This window comes from Perca flavescens, chromosome 5 (assembly GCF_004354835.1).
Source record: "Perca flavescens isolate YP-PL-M2 chromosome 5, PFLA_1.0, whole genome shotgun sequence".
In the NCBI taxonomy this organism is placed as follows: domain Eukaryota; kingdom Metazoa; phylum Chordata; class Actinopteri; order Perciformes; family Percidae; genus Perca; species Perca flavescens.
Window position 1 is genome coordinate 22,495,461 of NC_041335.1, and position 20,320 is coordinate 22,515,780.

Genomic DNA, 20,320 nt, shown 5'->3' on the forward strand with positions numbered 1-20,320 from the left:
ATTCCACTTAGGAGAGGCCCTGGTATTGTGCATGCTGACTCACTGAAATAGCTTACTGGGACACTTGATGGAAGTGAGCCATCATTAAGGTTATCAATTTCAGCTGTGCTTTTCCTACTATGACAAGTCAAAATGTCTGCTGTAAAAAAGGTCCATAACCAGTCTGGAGAAACCGGTCTAATCGGGTGGTTACAATAGGTAGGGCAAAAGCAAATCACACCAAGAATTGGGCCCAGATAAAAAAAAAGCCCTGCTTGCTTTCCACCAACCTGAGTCCAAAACAGCCATCATGTACAGTAAGTATGGCTTCATGCTGTCCATACCGTCCTTGATTAACTCACTGTATCTATTCACATTTTAAGCAAAGCACAGTTACTCATGTTTTAATTTGTAATAAGTTATTGCACTGCTCATGTTCTAACCCATTTGTTTGTGTAAAAGCCTGTTGTGTTTCTCAAAATTCTTTTTTCATTGCATTTCAGTACCAGGATAGGAAATAGGTTACTAAATGTAGGCTTATAGGGCACCACTCTAGTTTGACTCATGAAGGGGTGTGCTGGCATAACACCAACAGCCGGTGGCAAAAGCCCCTGTCACTTTCTTCCGTTTTTATGCTTGATGATCCAATCCAGTTGATCTTCTTGAGCCCATTGGCTAAATTCCCCAGTTATGTAACAGCCCTCAGGTACTCTACTTGAGTGTAGAAATCACATCAAGAATGTCAATGCATACGCACCATCCATATATAGACAGCTCTAACCTGTAGAGTGTCAGAAGCCATCACTCTCCAAGCACTCATTTGCTTTCAATCATTGTGATTTGATGAATAATTTGAACACACAAGCTAGCTATTGTTGGTTTTTAAGATACTTTTTATCCAGAAATCATACGATTTTGAAAAAAGAAACACAAATAAAATAAAATTCCACTTGTTCAACTCAGCACACAAGGTTGTATTTTATTGTATATACAAAGCCAAGGGGACAGTAACAGCCTGTGTAAAACATGTTAAAACTTCATATTTTCTGGCTGAACTGTATGGTATACTCACCAACTTGGTGAGTATACCATACTCACCAAAAATATATAAAGGCTGAGGGGAAAAAAGACAGTTCATCAAACAATTTGACATTGTGACTGAGTCAGTCAGACCCGTATTATTACATTTCCCTTATTTTCCAAAAGGACAAAATCATAAACTAAATTATCTATCGAGGAAGTTCTTTGAAACTTGGTGTAGCACAAACTTCAACAACTACAATACAAACATATTCCCTTCTGTGCCAAATGAAAAATCACCTGATGTACAGCACACAACTGTTTTCTAAATTAATTACAGCTCTCCATATTCTTCTACAAAATATTGATCTACAGTAGAAACATTTTGGTTATACTACTAGTAAAGTTTCACTTATCTTAGAGAACATATTCCCAGTTTTTAATGTCATTTTCAGATGGATTATTTGATAATAGCTGCACAAACCGTAAAAATGTATAATTTAATCATGTCATAGGCAACAATGCATTTGGCTCCTGTGATTCACATTCAGTTAATATTAGTTAGGTATAAATCCTTCTAATATTCACATGCCAAACATTTGTGTTTTATAAGCTCATATGACCAGTTTCAGGCTGCTAATTCAGATCCATTGCATGCTCCTCTAGATTTGCTGCATGGACCTCAGGTTGGGAGACACCTAGAAGACACCAGACAAATCACAAGGAAGAAAGATATTATGATACTTGAAGTTAGAAAATGAAATATAGAGCTAGTGGCCAAACTGTTTTGTTACTTACTTCAAAATCGGTGCCAGTGCATGCTTTGATATCCTCAGGAGTGAGCCCCTCCCATACTTCTATCAGAGTCAGGCCTTTTGTCTTATCCACATCAAACACAGCCTGGCAACAGGGCAGAAAGAGAGGGAGGGAGGGAAAGAAAAAAGTGTGGTCACTGGGGTAACAGACAAGAATGTGTGGGCCTTCAATTATCAAAGTGACCTAAAAGAGGTGACAAAAAATATATAATTGGGGGGCCATCCAGATGACAAAATTGCTGCAATTATTGGTGAAAGAGCTCTGAGATTGGTGCTCAACTTTCTGAGGTTGTACCGCTACAAAGTAGAGAGCAATTACATTTTAATTGTGGCACTACTTTTTAGGAGTTGAAACATAACAGAAAAATCAATTAAATTAAGAATAATGGCATTCAAGTGTAAAAGTCCATCATTATTGCCGAATGATTCAAGCTAAATGTCATTAACAAATCCGTTGGATTTACGAGTCCATCGCTGGCTTTGACATCTGCGCCTGGTGCTGAAGTTGCTCTGTGATGTAGCACAAGTGAAGAATGATGAAATAGTCAGGCACGTTTCAAATCATTTACACTGGAGAGCAAAGTACCACAAATGCTGGAAATATATCTAAAGAAAAACTAATTAATGTTCTGCCTTCTAAAAAGTTGCAAGAACAAAAAAAAAAAAATCAATCTTATACACTAATGCTTGTAAAGTACCTTTAGGCAACATACATGTTATTACCTCTTTAAGCCTTCTTTTAGGATTCAAAATTATTATTTCCATTCTGGGCCATTTCTGTATGTACAACTTCAGAGTGATACGGTTTGTTCTGTCTAAAGTGTCACACAAATACTACGTAATTTTTTTATTTCTAAATGGCCGTCTCCGTCCCCCAAGCGTTTAGGCACCCTTTTCAGAAATGATCGCTCTCCATATTAACAGATCTTAAAACGCATAGGCCTATCACATTACCATTCACATACACTGGGCATGTGCATGCTGGTGTAAACAGCAAGCAGACGGTTGAAAATCATGGATGTATAAGTTGAAAATACCGAAAGTACTTTAGAGAAAGAACAACAATGGCCGAAAAGTAAGACCAGGAATTGATTTGTTTGGGCCGGTCAGGGGTGTCTGTGTTTGTGCCGACTCAGACTATAATGCAACCCCAGAGTTTTCAAACTGAAAAGGGGTCAGCAGCCTCTCCATTTTATGGGGTTGGAAACGCCAAATTAGTGTGGACGCGAGGCATAAAACGTAGCAACAAAAATTTATGTGTGGATGTAGCCTAAGATTGCCACGGATATCTGTTAACGGATACTATTATCAGATTAAATTTTAAATACCAACTGGCCAGGCACACTCAGCTGAGCTGGTTCCTGTTGCTTCTCTCAGCAGGGGCTGACGGGCTAAGCCACAGACACATCCAGGCAAAGCCTGTCAGGACTCTCAGCTCATTAGAACCACACACACAGTGACAGGGCAGGAGGCAGATATCTCACTCCAATATAGCAAGACAGATGGAATGTCACAAGGAGAAAGGGTCTATGGATAACACAAGTATTGCAAGTGATTAAGGTCAATTAAACATGTGCCAGAGGTGGTCAATATAGGTGCTGACAGTGTGCAGATATGGCAGGCGCTACTGTATGTAATGTCAATGTAAGCTCAAGCTTGATACTGCTTTAAAATGCACAATACCTTGAGACAAAATGGGCTGGGTAAGTAAATCTTAAGGCAATGATCTAACTTCGTTTCTGATATCAAACTACTAAAAAACAAAAGTGCCTCCATTTGCAAAGCAGTTTTTGTTGTTGTTGTGAAACTGTTGAGTCACCTTTCTTCACAGTCTACAGAGTTAGTCATTAAGAAGCTGCTAGTCTACCCCATGTGTTGTCTGGCGAGAAGTGGGCTGAATGTCATGTAACAACAATAAGCCACTGTCATTCAGCCCACTTCACGCTTTAAAAGAGATGGGAGTAAAAATTAATATTTTACCCTCCAACGAATCAACTTCAAAAGCTCATCCAGTATCCTGTCAATGCATTACATCAATTACAAGAAGCAGATTTTGAGATGTGTTCAACAAAAACTCACAGTAGGACAATAAAATAATTTCAATTGCTGTCATTTACTTTAAAAAAGGAGATAATTCCGCAAATAACTATTGAGAAAACGCAGAGATACTGGCACCAGGCGCCATGGAAGTAAAGTTTAGATTCTCTGCCCGAGCCCAAACCGGGCCACAGCTATCCTCGTAGCCTCGTGAGACCGTCCTGATCTCGCGAGCTCCAGTTTTCCACTCGCAGATCAGTCTGGCATCTTGAGGCAGAGAAAATTTGGAGCCGTTAGCCAAACGACCGGGCCAATCAGCGTTGGTTTTGAGGTGGGTTAGGTGGTGATAGACAGATGGTTTATCCAATCAACTAACCAGTATTTTCAGACAGCGGTAGCCCTAATTCTGTTAGCCGCTCGCTAATGCTTTTTTTCTCTTGGATCCTTCTTTTGGAATATGGTCCGGGAACCTGAAATGGTGCCTTTTATTCCTAAATTCTCGTTACACAAACGGCAAATCTCCTTTACCGACATGTTGCTTGCATGCTGAGCTAAAGAGCTATGCTTTGCCTGTAGCAGCAGGGGCGGGCTTGTGGTTGTATTTTCATACGCTTCGTGGATCTGATTGGTTGATTTGGCCCGTCTATCACCAACATAGGTGATAAACAGATGGTTCATCCAATCAGCTAACCAGTATTTCCACCCCATGAGTGTCTGAATAAAAAGGTTGCTCTTGACTTCAGACTTTAATCCCTAATTGGTTTTGTGTCTACATCTTTAATATGTTTTTATTTTACCACCACGTCCTGTGAGATTATTAACCTTTGTGTGTGATACAAATGTTGTGGCAATATCCTCACTGAGGTTTCAGCATGGGGCCTTATACAGTAGATTTGCAGATGGTTACTTTTATTGATCAGAGGCCATCACAGATAATTGTTTATCTCTTCATTATTGTCATAGAGAAACACGTTCTAATTTCATATATATATATATATATATATATATGTGTGTGTGTGTGTGTGTGTGTGTGTGTGTGTGTGTGTGTGTGTGTGTGTGTGTGTGTATATATATATATATATATATATATATATATATACACACACACACACACACACACACACAAGGACTTCAAAAATCATACATGTCATACACATGTTAAATGACACTGGCAATAAGTGGCTCATTGTGTGTCTGTTTTTCAATTTTAAAAGTTTAAAGATCGATGCTTTCTGTCTGACCTAATGGCTGTGGATTCAAACGTTAAATTTTGAAGAAGCAATTTCTTTCCACCTGTCTGAAAATAACATGACATGGCAGGAAAATGAAGCGTAATTGATTTAGCAAAAGCTAACACAAGCATTATGAAAAGAAAAGATGGCACAGATGAGGACAAAACATTTAAAGTGCTCATATTATGCTTTTTGGCTTTTTCCTTTTCCTTTATAGTGTTATATATCTTTTTTGTGCACGTTATAGGTTTACAAAGTGAAAAAGCCAAAAGTCCACCCCAAAGGGACTTACCATCTTCCAGAGAAAACACTCTTCACAAACTGCTCCAAACAGCTCTATTGTAGTCCAGCCTTTTCTTCCGTTCGTCACTTTGTAACACACGTTATAATGCTCGCCTAACTGCTAGCATGGCACTCCCTCATACTATGCTTCTGATAAGCTAGCAGTGCTTACCTAGCTACTGCACATGTGCGACTCCCAACAAAGATGGAACAGAAGTGAGCTGCCTCACTATTCTGGTACAACCTCTAAATACAACTATGAACTTTAAAATGAGCATAATATGAGCACTTTAAGAAGAAGGCTAACAAGCAGTGCAGGAAACAATACGACAAAGTGAAGCGATTTAGAATCCACAATGAGAAGAAAGTGGGACAAATAGAGCTTTCAATGAGGAGATTCTCCTTTGATGCTCTGCAGTACCTGCTGACACTGTTGATCGCTTTGTATAATACAACACAGACACGATTCAATGTTCTTTCACAGCACTAAAGTTACATAACAGCTATCTCTAGTGATTACTTGTGGTTTTAGAGACTACGCAGCAGATTGTATTTGCTTTGGAGGTACTGTTATATTACCACACACACACACACACACACACACACACACACACACACACACACACACACACACACACACACACACACACACACACACACACACACACACACACACACACAGCATTTTCAAGTCTCTTAATGTTTATTGTTCACATGTATATGTTTAATAGCAACAAAATGGAATATTACTATTTGTCACTGACACAGTTTTCCATTTATGTTGTCTGTTGTCATCAACAGCACTTCATCACAAGTATAAAATCATGATTGGACAACAGAAAAATAATGACATGTCAATGACAACGGCTTTCTTGACCTGTTCAGGACACTGATTTTAAAAACAAGCACCCACAGCAAGAGCTGGAGGTAGCCTAACACAAAGTTGGTTTATTAACATTGCTGCAAGGTAGGAGTATTTTGGCAATATCTGAGAGGCTGACAAGCTGACAGTCATATGTCAGCATTTTTGAAAAGCTCAGTTTCCTCTGTCCAAACTACAAAGAGAGACTGGCATTGTCAAAGGAAAGGCCTCTTCAAAATGTGAAGGACAATGCCTGTTTGGTGAGGATGGATGGCCAAATGGAAAGGAAAAAATATGTTTCAATTTATTCACAGTGCAACAGACATGGTATAGGAAGGATAGAGAGTGGAATAAAGAGGAGGGGGGTTGTTAGAGGTAAGAAAAGTGTAAGGAGGGCAGAGAAATAAGAGGAAAGTATGTGATAATAGAGATGGAAAGAAATGGAAAAAAAAGATAATAAATGATAGTCATTGTACATCAGAGAATCATTACTAAGAAAAGAAAGCTGGGGATGTAATAAGAGAAGAGAGTACCAATTGATATAGGAGGGAGAGAAACAGCATAAGATAAAATGGGGAAGGTGGAGAGGAGGAGGAGGTGGTACTAGTGCTAGCAGGGCAGTAGAAAGAGCTTTAACCTTTATAAATATTGACAGAATCTGCAAGCTGAGAAATGTTGCACAATCACAACAAAAGCCAGTTGAGCAGAAAAGAACAGACAGGGTGAGAAAAAAAGCCATGGACACACTGCCTGACTTTGCTCCTGACAGGTCATGTTTTCAATGAGCGAGTTCCAAAGACAGTAACCACAAGAGGGTTACAGAGAATTGACCAAAGTACAAGACAACATAAAAACTGCATCAGCACTAAGCTCTACTAGCTACTGGAAGCTCTCTCTAGACTTTGTTTTTCTTTCTAACCGCCCCCATACCTTTCCTACTTCGCCCATTCCCTCTAACTGCTATCTACTCTCCATCTACACTGGGTTTTTTTTACCATTTTTTTTTTTACACATTTTTACCAACCCTGTATACCTGTGTTCAATGTTTGTCATTAAAACCCCATTTGGCTGGATTTTCAATCCCATATGAGCTACGCTAAGTATGACAACCTATTGCTGTAAATGTTTACCTTCTTCCATCTCACAAAGCAGAACTCAAACTGTGGGTAACTAATGAAATTCAAAAACCAAGCTCTTCACATTTGACTTTAGGCTAAGCTCCATAAGCTTTCCAAGGGAGATTGAGCAGTAAGATTTTTTTTTTTTATTTTTTTTTTTTTTTTTTTTTTTTAAATGGGAACCACCAGCCCCACCAGCCAGCCTGTCCCCAACTCCCATGCAACACTGAAGGTGTGTGTCAACCGCTACTCAACACTACCCAAAACCTCAGGCTAAATCTCTTGATCTCTTGAAATCTGTTCAGGTTCTTGACTACCGGACTACCCTGGATGACATCCTCTCTTAATTTTCCTCCACCTCTACAGAGGATGGTTGTGTTCAGGGTTTTTTCCAAAAATATCCAAAAGAGAGTACAAAACATACAGCTGCAGATCAGCTGCGACTAATCATTGCACAAGCATCAACAACATTAGAAGCAGGGCCCTGAGGCAGGGATGGGAGTATCAACATAACACATAATAAAGGGAAACCCAACCCTAACCATGAAAATTAACAGACCATAACAAAATCAATAAGAAGCCTCCTTACCGAAATCAACTGATTGAATTAGTGATAATTGAATAAATGGAATTTCCATCTACCCTTCTCTTGCATCAAAGCGGTCTATCAGTTGCAGTGTGATTGTTTTTGTATATTGTGTTCATGTGGGGAAGATGTAATTGAGAGATAAATATACAATGTGTGACTTGTAGTTATTCCATCTTGTAAAGAGTTCATTCATGGGTAGAATATGGTCTAAAAGACCCCTTCACAAGATGGAAAAAGCACAGTACACCTGCAATATCCAAAAAGCGATCACCACAAAAACCCAGCAGCACTTCTACTCCATTGTCTTCACAATGTCTGACTTGTGTTCCATTGTGTTTATTGTCTTTGCTTATTGCTGACATATTCAGGGAACTCATTTGCCGTGATAAAATAGGAATGCACCCCTGACTGCCAAAGTTAACTTATACAATTATGGTTTCAGTCAATCACTCTTGACTGCAAGGTGGGGAATTGTTATACTTTGCAAAGTGAACAGCCAGCCCTCAATTTAAAACAAATTAGATGTTTGAATTAATATTAAAGGAATAAACATGCCTTAAGCTAGTTGTAGAGGGAAGACGCCTGTAATTTTGGCCACAGGGTAAAGGCTTAGTATCTGTAGTTGTTAGACCAAGACTTTAAGACTTAAGTAGGAGACAGTTCGGTGTCTTTGTCTGTGTATTTGTAGTTAAGTATTGATATTTTACAAGAACATAATTGGTTAACAAGGAATTAACTTAAAAGTCACAGGTATGCACTCATATGCACAATATGTCAAAAATCTGTTGAAAAATTCTAAATGAACTCCTTGCACAAAATCCTCTCATGCCCCGCAAATCCTGGTATTTTATGGGCCATTGGTACTGCACAGCCATAACTTACTCATTGCCACAGTCTATGTAGCACCTATGAGTAAGCAGCCTATGTTTATGACTAATGGCTTATACATTCATTCATGCATGCATGCACTTCATTCTAAATGTGGGATGATGAGGACATATTGCATATATATAGCCTGTGTCTATAAATTAAACAAATAAACACACCTTTTCTGTGATGATCCGATCCACACACTGCTTCCCAGTTAAAGGCAGGATGCATTTGTCCAATATCTTGTGTTTTCCTCCCTGAAAGAAAAAGGGTATTTGGTTAGAACAAAAACTTAACTAGAGGCCAGTCACCTTCAGACTGTGTTAATACTTTCAGGAATGCAGCTTCAATTGTAATATATCCAGGGATGTAGCTTGTTATGTACACTCATTCTATCCCCTAAGGACATACAGCACATATTCCAAGTGAGTCTGTCTCAGTTTCCCTGCCATTCATCTTAAAGAAAAGGCACACATCAAAATGCCTCTGATGCTGCCTCAAAAGCCCACATCATACATCATCCCCTCCCCGCTTCCACATTATGAATGAAAGCAGACTTCAGGGCGGTAAATTTATGCTTACCTGCTCCACCATCTGGAATATAGCTGGGCGCCAGACAGGCTCCCATTAGCAAAAAAAAAACAACAGCATGCTTCTGTAAATGCAGAATGTTACGTTGCCTTGCATCATTTCGGTATGGAGTTTCCAAAAGTAAACCAATTCAGTTGGATTACCGGCTGCAATTGTCAGAAGCCCTGTGGGGTTACTCATCCCTAGCTACAGAACCAGTCTAACGAATCAGCTGTTCCCAATACACTGAGTCCAATGCCAGACTTCTATTCAAATTAGCCAAAGACGAACAAACAGGAGATGGTTTGTGTGCAAAACCTCATCAGGATGTGCTGGAGCTCTATGGTAGAAAGGAATTAGGCAATCCATTAACATAATTATACTTAATCAGTTAGAACACTCAAACTCATTATTATAGGAAGCAGATACAAGGTACACTGGTGAGGGTACCAACATGGGAAAGGAAAAATTTGCCATTTCATTCAACCTCGATCCCTGGGAAAGGAAATTAGTCTTGTGGGGTAATTTCCAAAGGCTATGCTGGTTAGAACAAGCATGATACAAGCTCACAATCATACATAAACACACACTCTTACATGTATACACACCTTAGCTGAGTGCTCCATGGTGACCACCACCTTGGTTGCAGCGCTAGCCACCAAATCCATGGCTCCTCCCATTCCCTTCACCATCTTACCCTAAGAACAAAAGATAATATTGGATTGAGGTTTAAGTTCTCACATTTATTTAAGGGAGGACAAAACAAAAGAAACACCTTGCGATATAACACAATCCAATCTTAAACAGCCATTAACTATGGCCTAACTATGGCCTTATATATATATATATATATATAATGTGTATATATATATATATATATATATATATATATATATATATATATACACACATACACATACAGACACACACACACACACTGTATATTGTTAAAATATTTGTGTAATATATGTGTGTATATATATATATATATATGTGTAATATATATGTGTGTATATATATGTGTGTATATATATATATATATTAGGGGTGTGACGAGACGCTTACTCCACGAGACGAGACACATCACGAGATTGGGTTCACGAGAACGAGACGAGATTTCTCGTTGAGGTGAAAAGTTGTCTTGTGAGGCGATGTGATGTCAGCGTGATTGAGCGTGAAATTACTATTGAATTACTATGCAAAAACACTTACAGCACCACCATGGTGGTGCCGTTTTTGCACAGTGCTCGTGTTAGCCGCGGTATACGGCATTTTTTTCTTACAATGTTTACATATTGTGTTCGTCTTGTCTGTCACTCTTTCGCCGTTTATTATTTCCGCAGGAAAACCAAAATGTTGCCACACAAATGATTTAAAAGTGGCAGGGGGATCTTTAATAGTAATTTCACGCTCCATCACGCTGACATCACATCGCCTCACGAGACAACTTTTCACCTCGACAAGAAATCTCTTCACGTTTTAATCTCGCGAGATCTCGTACGAGATCTCGTCACACCCCTAATATATATATATATACACACACACACACACACACACACACACACACACACACACACACACACACACACACACACAGTATATTGTTATAATACCATGAAGTTCAAACAACTCCTCCATCAAAAATACATAAAAGTTTTACAAAGCTTTGCTCCATCTTCAAAACAAGGACATCTTCTTCTGCTCTGTGCTTGGTAAAGAATAATGTTATCCCTGCGTTAGTAAGACCCTGAAAAACTTCACAGACTGAGAGAGAACAAGAGAAAGAGTTCAGAATGGATCTTCAGCATTTGAGAAATGTGGTGAGAGCACAGTGGCAACACCATAAAAGGTTTTCAATTAATATTATAATATGCACTAGTAACGTCCATCCCCTTAAAAATTCAGAGTATCTTAAAAGAAAATGTTTTATTTTCTTAGTCATATTTTAGTAGTTTTTTTTTAAACAATTATTCTATCTTCTAGCCTCTACAGCTACGAATAGTTTATAAAGCAACTGGTGAATTGGAAAAAAGAGCAAGCAGGTTATACACAATTCCAGTTTATCAAATCTGAACCACATTTTTAGAAGTGAGAAAGAATGTCCAGTGTCCACTAAAAGAATCCACTGCATTACAAAACTTAACAACTTTTAAAATGACTCTGGTTGTTAGTTGTAGAAAGTAGCTCCAATGAAAATGGTTGGCCTGTGTATTATTCTTAGTGGCAGTGAGGTGTTTTTGGAAAGACATGTTGCGGTTTAATTTTTTAATGCAAATTTCTTATGCTGTGAACACCACAAACTACATAAAACTCACCGCCTTTGTATTGGGGCACCGGCAAAATTGTCAAGGACAGATATCTCAAAACCTGAGCAAATTAAACCAAAGCTATCTGCATGAATAGATAGCAATGGGGGTGAATGGGAAAATATGCTTTTTGTAATTGGGGGAGTCATGTGCTCAAAATTCTTGGTACAATTCGAGCAGCTGCAGTCTGTGTGTAAAAGGTATTAATGGTCGCACTAATATGCAGCACAACAGGACATCAATATTGAGAGGAATTTAGTACCATTATAAGAGCAATGTTGGTGCTGTGATTGGGCCTTCTCTATAAAAAAAAGCATTCAATTCAATTTTATTTATAGTATCAAATCATAACACGAGTTATCTCGAGACACTTTACAGATAGAGTAGGTCTAGACCACACTCTATAATTTACAAAGCCCCAACAATTACAGTAATTGTAAAAAGTGTGACAGTGGCGAGGAAAAACTCCCTCTTGGGAAGAAACCTCAGACAGACCCAGGCTCTTGGTAGGCGGTGTCTGACGGTGCCGGTTGGGGATGTGATGAACAGTGGCGATAATAGTCACAGTTCACAGCTGCATCTTCAGAGAAGATAGCTGGATGTAAACCTAGGTTAACTGTACTAACTCTGTTAGTAACTGTTAAAGGCTTGTGTTGCTAGCAGACAGCAATAACATCATACTATAAAGGCAGGGGTCTCTGTGAGTCTGGTTGTCCGACCAGCATGCACCAAAGACATCACATGCAGCACGCTGACGTACATACTGTAAGTAAACTGTATGCTATCATTCGACATACTTTTGTGTGAATAAACTGCCCCCTGAATGTGATGGATTCAATAGTAATAATAAGGTTTAAAAAATAAACTGCGTGCGATTGCTGTGTGCAGCTGTGGTGGCTGTTCACAGCTCTTAGCTAGCATGTTGTCCGCAGCCAGCTACTGGTGATTAAAACGCCTATTTGGAAAACAATACTTCTACAGTTAGTTTCTGACTGTGGCGCTGGATATACTAAATTTACAACCAAACACTTCTAAACTTCCTTCAACGAGCATGAGCGGTGTCGTCATTGCGCTGTTGCAAGTTGTCATGTAAGTTTGCTTTATACTAGCTTATAACACTAATAACGTTAACGCCGGCAAAATACCTCCGCTACTTAAATCCATGCTGTCGGAACCGAAGCAGGGTGATTCTCTTTAAACAAAGAGAATCTCCTCAGACATGTGACCTCCTAGACTAAATAAGGCCACATGCGCCACATGAGACCTGAAGCGCTTTTTCAGACAAAAGGAACTGGGCCTACCTGGGAAAGGACCAGCCTGAAAAGTCCCACTTCCATGAGAAATTAAGTTTGAACCAAAACCCTGGTTTCTGATTGGCAGATAAACCCCCAAACCTCAAGGTTCCCCGCTCACATGACCTGAGATATAAATACAACCACACAACATCCCTCATTGCTCTCCATTGCATCTCTGCTGAAGGAAGCACAGTCAAACATTTATACTTCAATTAAATAGTTTCATTTGCAGGACAAGTGGACTATTTTGGTGTTCCTGTAACACTTGGATCACTTGGAACACTCTGGATCCTTTTGAAACACTGTCCACCAGTGCTCCATTTTAATCTGCAGAAGAAGAAATCAACGTTTCTCTAGAGAAGAAGGACAACGTACACTGCTCTCTCGACTGAGCTGTTTTTCTTCACTGCCTTTGAAGAAAGACCAGCTTTTTCCGTTATCACTGACGAGTGATTAACAGATCCGTTTTGTTTTGACGGTGGAGCATCTGTGGTACCAAACGAACGGAAACACACCAACAGTAAGGAGGCAAGTAAGGCAGTAAGGAAGTTCTGGGCAGAGAAATTAAGTGTTCTTAATTTCAGTAACCGCTACTGTTGTAAAATGTTGCAACACTGAATGTGATTTTGACTGTGTGTTCTGTATTGCTGTGAAAGTACTATGATCACGGTACTTGTTGAATGTTTTTGTGTTTGATACTGTACATTGTATAACATTACCTCCCACTGCGGCGACCACTGTCAGCGGAGTTTATAACTTACTTTCAGTCATTCAACATGTTAAGACCATCGCAGCAACGCTGCAACGGAGCTGTCAAGTAGACTGAAAGAGAGATTATTTATACTAGTGGAGGGCGGATCGATTAAATGAGAATGAGATTGATCGATGTAATGAGATCGATACTTCAGTTTCAGTTTCTCTCCAGTATGCACTGAGGCGGTTTCATCTTAGAGGGCACCTGGCCGTCTTTGTCTGTGTAAGTCCGCGGCAGCGGCAGCCAGTAGCACAGAGACGGAGCAGAAGAATGGCAGAGAGGAAGAGGAGCGCTGTGTGGCTATATTTTCAGGCCGCAAATGAAACGACAGCAAGCAGTATAATTTGTAAAAAGGCTGTAAGATACAGTGGTAACACAACAAATTTATACAAGCATATGGAAATTCTGTCCTGGATTTTAATTTATTAATAATCCAAATGTAAAATCATAAAATCACTTAGGCTAAAGGTCTTGAAAATTCATCCACCTTAATTATTAAAAAGTATCGGTATCAGCAATATTGGCCCTGTATTTACTTGGTATCAGAGCAATATCAAATATTGCAGTATCGCACACCACTAATTTATACTGCTCGCCAGAAGTCAGAGGTTAGCCACCAGAGGTAGAATAATAAACATTCCTCTCCTTTGTCAAAATCTCTGACGTAGCGCCACAATGGGCCGGCCGCCTGAGTGAAAGAGGTGATTGGTTATTATTGCTCCGCCTGAAACTACTAACCTAACACACACACACACACACACACCGCAGACACAAACACACACCGATCACCAGTTCCCCTAGTCACGTGATAGTGCAACAAAGTTTCACTATCCGCCATCTTGGGGTTAAAAAGCCAATTTTGCCTTTTGTGCTCCTCTAAGGGAAATGATCTAAGTGAATTTCAGCTGTGAAGGGTAGAAATCCTTTTTTATTTTGTTTTGTCTTAGCGAAATGCTGAGTGAATTTAAGATGGACCTTTATTGTGAAGGGTAGACAAGGAAGAGCCAGCGTTATGGCAGTGCTAGTCTTTTAGTTTTATTCACAGTAACTGAGTTTAATATCCAACGCTGTCCACACTGCTACAAATTCTTAGTTCATAGGGTACCCAGGAAAACAACACACACACACACACACACACACACACACACACACGTTGCTTTCGTCAACGAAAATTATGACTAAATAACGTCGTCAACAAACTTTTATCACGTGACGAAAACGAGATGAGACGCAACGTAAATGCTGGTCATGTGACGATAACTATAATTAAATGTATAATGCAATATTGTTGATGAATAAAAACAATGCTAAAATGTCTCTTCATTTTTGTTGACCAAAACTAGATGAGACAAAATGTTATAACGTTATTTTGTCTCGTTTAGTCGCGTTATTATTATTTTGCAGTAGGCCTATTTCTGTTTCCTGTGTCTCACTTCAGCGGCTGCATCAGGTCGCACTGCGCAAACGCAGGCGATGTCACTTCCTCAAGCTATACTCGCGGCATTATTTAGAAGATGCAGCTGCGGTTAGCGTAAACGACAACAAACTAAATTAAGTCTGACATAGACAAAGGGGCCAATGGCCAGCCAGCTGGGGTTTGTCTTTGGGAAAAAAAGAAGAAATGACATATGGAAAAACTTTCATTACATAAAAGTGGAAAAAAAAACGGAATGTGTTGAAAGATGGGGAGAAATTAAGCCACAAAATCACAGGAAAAAAACACCATGAACCTTAAGAGACATCTCAAGGCATTCCATAATGAAATTGAGGTAAGTCAAGACATAACGTAATGTTACTTTCTATTTTAGAAAGCTCATGCCAACTCATGAGGCTATGGTTAATGTGTCTCATTTTAATGTTAGCCTTAAACATTAGCCACTGGAGCTGAAAACGACTGAGACAAACGTGTGTGAATAGCGTGTGTTTGTATATTTGTTTGTGAGAGAGTGTTAATTGGGTTAACGTGTGACTAGTGTGTGTGTGTGTGTGTGTGTGTGTGTGTGTGTGTTTGTGTGTGTGTTTGAGTGAAAGTGAAATAAAAGGTTTCCAAATGAAGGCTGACATACAGATATCACTGGGTGACGGCTGAGTAGCTGAATTAAAATCCCATTTTCTCATCAGTAATGTAAAGAGCCTGCTTTGCTCTCTGCTCGATAACCAGAGGATATATATGCCAAGTGTGGTAGGGATACTGTCTGCCTCTGGAGAGGCCAGCTGTGTGGAGAAGATATCAACAAAGAGTGGAATGAGGGTTGGGAGAGGGGAGGTGGAGTAGAGGAAGTAGAGAAAAGCATAGACTGAGGATATGGGAGAGGCTGCATTTAATTTCCTATACTTTATTGCATTAACTTATAGAACGCTATCTGAAAGTGGCCTAGTCTATATCCACAACATTCCACCTCCGGGATTGCTCCGGTGCAGACGAAAATTCCACCGGATATTCATTACCTTCCGCTTTCTTTGTGTTGGCATTCTAAACTCCGGGCGATTTATGAGGACTATGGTTAACTGCGTCTCAGATCTCTGCAGGGTGAATCGAGACAGCTAGCTAGACTGTTGAATCTGAGTTTTCTGTTGCACAACTAAATCAACTTTTGAACGTTCCACCAAAACAAGATCCTTCCCGAGGCTATTTTGCAGCTTCAGCGGGGCTCTGTTCGGCGCCTAGCACCGCCCAAGACAATTGTGATTGGTTTAAAGACATGCCAATAAACCACCAATAAGCACGTTTTTCTCCTATCCCGGAATGCTGTGGACTAGCCAGACCCTCCTCCGCAGAGCTGTGAAGGACGGTCTGGCAATGCAAGACTTAACATAACATCCTTAAATAAAACCACCAAAATCTTTTTTATTAAAATAGTATCAATTTTGACTTTTAACTTTCAAACACAATCTCTCCATCTTTTTTTTTTCCGTGTTTTTGTTCAACACAAAGTGACGACACTCCACACAAGGTAACCTTGTCCTTTTTCACATGATCAATGTTAATGCATTTTCTGACAGTCAAGACAGTCAGACTGTCTAGGTGGTGTGTGCAGAGGCCCGAGGGGGATAACCCAGTCTGACCCGAAAGGAGTAAGTCTGGATTTCCAGGCTGCTAATGTACTCCACCCAGCAACTAGGATATAGTTAATCAAAGAGGGCATCTTCTTTAAAATTAAACATTTGTTTTGAAATCCTAGTCTGGTTATGATCAATAAAGAGTCAATTACAAAATGATCTTGTTTTGCAGTGGGGGCAATGGAACCACCATTTACTAGGTAAAAAGAAGAATTGGTTGTGTGCGCTTCTGGCAACTAAAAATGCAGACATGAAGCGACTGGAACTGTTAAAGGCTATTGATTTTTAAATGAATTCTAGCTTTGAAATGAAATGATGCAGCCACAGTGCCTGTGTTGCATTGAGTGACGGCAGCCAAGCATACAGGAACAACAATTCAGTGTGTGTGCACGTGGTGAAACGTCTCACTAATGCTTATGACCTTGTTATGTAGAAAACACTATAATAAATTAACATTGCTGCGGAGATAGACAGTTGTGGGCTCTGTTGCTCACAGAGTATTGTCCATGACCTATATTGCTGGGAGGATTGGAATTTGCCTTCGTCTGATTTACAGCTTTACATGTGGTTATCTGAGCCCTCTTTGATCCGAGCGGTTTCATGCAGCAAAACTGTGTGACGAAGAACAAATGTATGAAATGGCACGATGGCATAAGCTAAAAACCTATTCCATCCTGCTCACTAAAGTGATTTTATTGAATATGATCAAGCCTCAACTTCAGGCTGGCTGCCAGTTAGACTTGTTTTGTCTGACTTAGCTTGGTTGCTAGGCTGCGTACCTATGACTGTGGAAAAAAAATTGACCTTTCTTGATTACTTGCCTCTAAATATTGGCATCCCATATTAAAAATTGCTAGTTTGCCAAATAAACAGTTTTATGGAGACTGTTGAATATGGAGGTTGCCGTAGCATCTGGCTTTCCACCAGCTTAATACACAAGAAAGCACTTAAATTGAACAAATAGATTCTCAGAACATCCACAGAAATGAATATCCTTTGTCTAACTCGCCTGGATAATTCAGCCATTTAATTACCACAGCTTTGATGATGATAACCTTGCTGGTCTAACCAAAGCCCCACAGGTTTTTAATTTCCTCACCACTCTGATTCTTACGGGACACCTGAAAGTGTGTATCTTGACACATTTGATTAGCTCGAACACAAAAAAAATAAAGATTCCCTGTCAGAAATCTCAGCTGTGACAACTTTTGTTCAACTGCTGAATTTATACAGACACATTCATACATACTGTTAAGGGAGAGCTTTTGGCTTGTTGTTTTGTATTGTTTCATAACATATTAGAGAAGATCTCACTCACTTATTTACAAAATAGCTCAGTTACATCAAGTATGCGAATTCAAAGGCACTTCGATGTTAATTATGTAGTTCTTTATTTCACTGCTTCACATTAGCACCCGTAATGAGAAAATCTTTCTACAGATGTTACTTTTTGCTCTAAACATCTATTCTACTTTTACACTCGCAAATTGAACTGATCTCTGAGGCGAATGTACAGTAGCCCACACATATGCTCATTAAATAGGCGTTAGAGAAGATCCATTCATATAATGGTTTTAAAAGAGAGAGATAATGTGTGGGACCGCAGGAGGCAGTATCAATGGTGCAGAACCCAGATAACACAAGACTTCTCAAGTCAAAACTCTGCTGAGATAACACCTATCATACCATGTAGAGCAGAGACAATGTCCTACTCAACCAACAAGGTCGTCTAAATGGAGACATCAATGGCACACAAGTAAGGCTATTTAAAGATAAAAGCATGGAACGGCAATGAAAATGCAATAAAATGCTTGCGATTTCCTGTACATACAACACTGTTGGTCTGTCTGTCCAGGAAAACGGGGCAACGGGTGTAGCAATTCAAAGTCTGACATAATTTTTAAAATCGCCTCTGCATACAGAAGTGACTACATCATCTACCCTGAGAAGGAACATTTACAAAACTAAAATTCTGTTGCCTTTTTATCCATTATAGTCAAAAGGTTTGATTCAAGGCAAATTGTTTCTAGGACATACAGTGGGATTGGTGTTCCAAAATATGCTTCTGTGGAACTAACGGTCTTTTCAGATGGGGAGAGATTGAAGCACATTGTGATTAATTTTCAATGAGAGGTGAGTGGGCAGGTAGGGGGGCGCGGGCAATCTGACTGGCGGAACGACAAGCGGACGCAATCCTGTGAAACTTTCGCAGACGTGCTCATCACACGCACACAAGTGTGCAAGAGTTGAATTGTCTCAAACTTTTTCCAACGCAAGCGACGCACATTTCAGATTAAAGGACGAGAGACTGACTCTTGCTGTTTGTGAGTTCCCTAAAATAAATAATTGTTTTCTAAACAGCTATCTGGACATAAACAGTAGGGCTTTCACATGGCAGAGCATCGGCACAAGACAGGATGTATCTGGTGATGTTTTGTTTAGTTTGAACTTAAGCTATAGGCTATAGAATTACGACTATGCTAATTTAGCTAACTCTAGCTATCAACACGTCACACATCAAGACTAGGATTGCCACTATAGAACACCTGGCGTTAACTTGCAGATTGTTGTCTATTCACATCTATAGATCCATAGTGAATACGCAGGCAAAGTGTCACTTATTGCCAAAAAAAACTTGCATGAGAAAAGCATCATTGGAAGCATACTTTTTCTAGCACTGTATTTGTCTTGCTAGGCTTTGTGGTTGGATTGCATTTTTTTTGTTGCCATGACAACAGAATAAGATTTCCTCTTTTGTTGAGCAAGTGTTCACTTTTCAGTCAGTGACAGAAAAACCACAGAAAATGACCCCCTTCACAATCCAAGAGTTCCCACTTACCAACTGGCTTCCTTTCTCTCCCCCACAAATTATCTGACAATCTCTGCTGTCTGATACAAATGGCTCTCTATTTAATAAGATAGCGACAGACTGCCAGAAACCTTCGTTACCCAGACATCTAATGGCATGAATCAGTGGGATAGACGGGACTGACAGGAAGACAATGGCCACTGTGTTCAAAGTAACTGGAAAACATAACTATTTCGGTGTGTATCTGGTGTCATCAGTCACATACATGGGAGAACACAAATATACACAATGACACTGAGGGCTTTATGCTACTACAAATACCATTACCTAATAGGACATATTTCACTGATAAGCTGGCAACCAGGTGCATGAAAATCTTCTTATGATACAGCAGGAAACCAAGTGAAATTATAAGAAAAAACTAGAATATGCTCTTAAGCAGCTCCTTCATGAACGCTGCCATCAGGCCTTATTATGAGCACTTGAGCTAGTAACAGCATTTTAATAGTCAGTAGCTTGAGCTTTTGTAGCACTTTAGCTGCAGTTATACTGAACCTCCAGGGTTTTGGAATTAGTTTCTGATGTTGCACTTGTTTTCTCCATTTACTGTAAAGTCATCAACTATCAAACTGAATTCTGCTTTAAAAATACACTGCTTGATTTGAGGTGACCAGATCTATTTTGTATTGCTTTGGTCAACTTCAATAGGTTTTCCTTTTATT

General features: G+C 39.5%; 1 protein-coding gene across 1 annotated transcript in view; it reads right to left on the reverse strand.

Moving 5' to 3' along the window:
- Window positions 1-938: 938 nt before the first annotated feature.
- Window positions 939-20,320, reverse strand: part of oxct1a (3-oxoacid CoA transferase 1a) — a 49,971-nt gene continuing 30,589 nt past the window's right edge. Inside the window, exons 14-17 of the mRNA XM_028579018.1 lie at window positions 9,983-10,072; window positions 8,981-9,061; window positions 1,798-1,899; window positions 939-1,697 (exon numbers count right to left, since the gene is read on the reverse strand). Of these exons, the coding sequence (XP_028434819.1) occupies window positions 1,662-1,697; window positions 1,798-1,899; window positions 8,981-9,061; window positions 9,983-10,072 (309 nt within the window). The 3' untranslated portion in view covers window positions 939-1,661. The remainder of the gene's footprint in view (window positions 1,698-1,797; window positions 1,900-8,980; window positions 9,062-9,982; window positions 10,073-20,320) is intronic.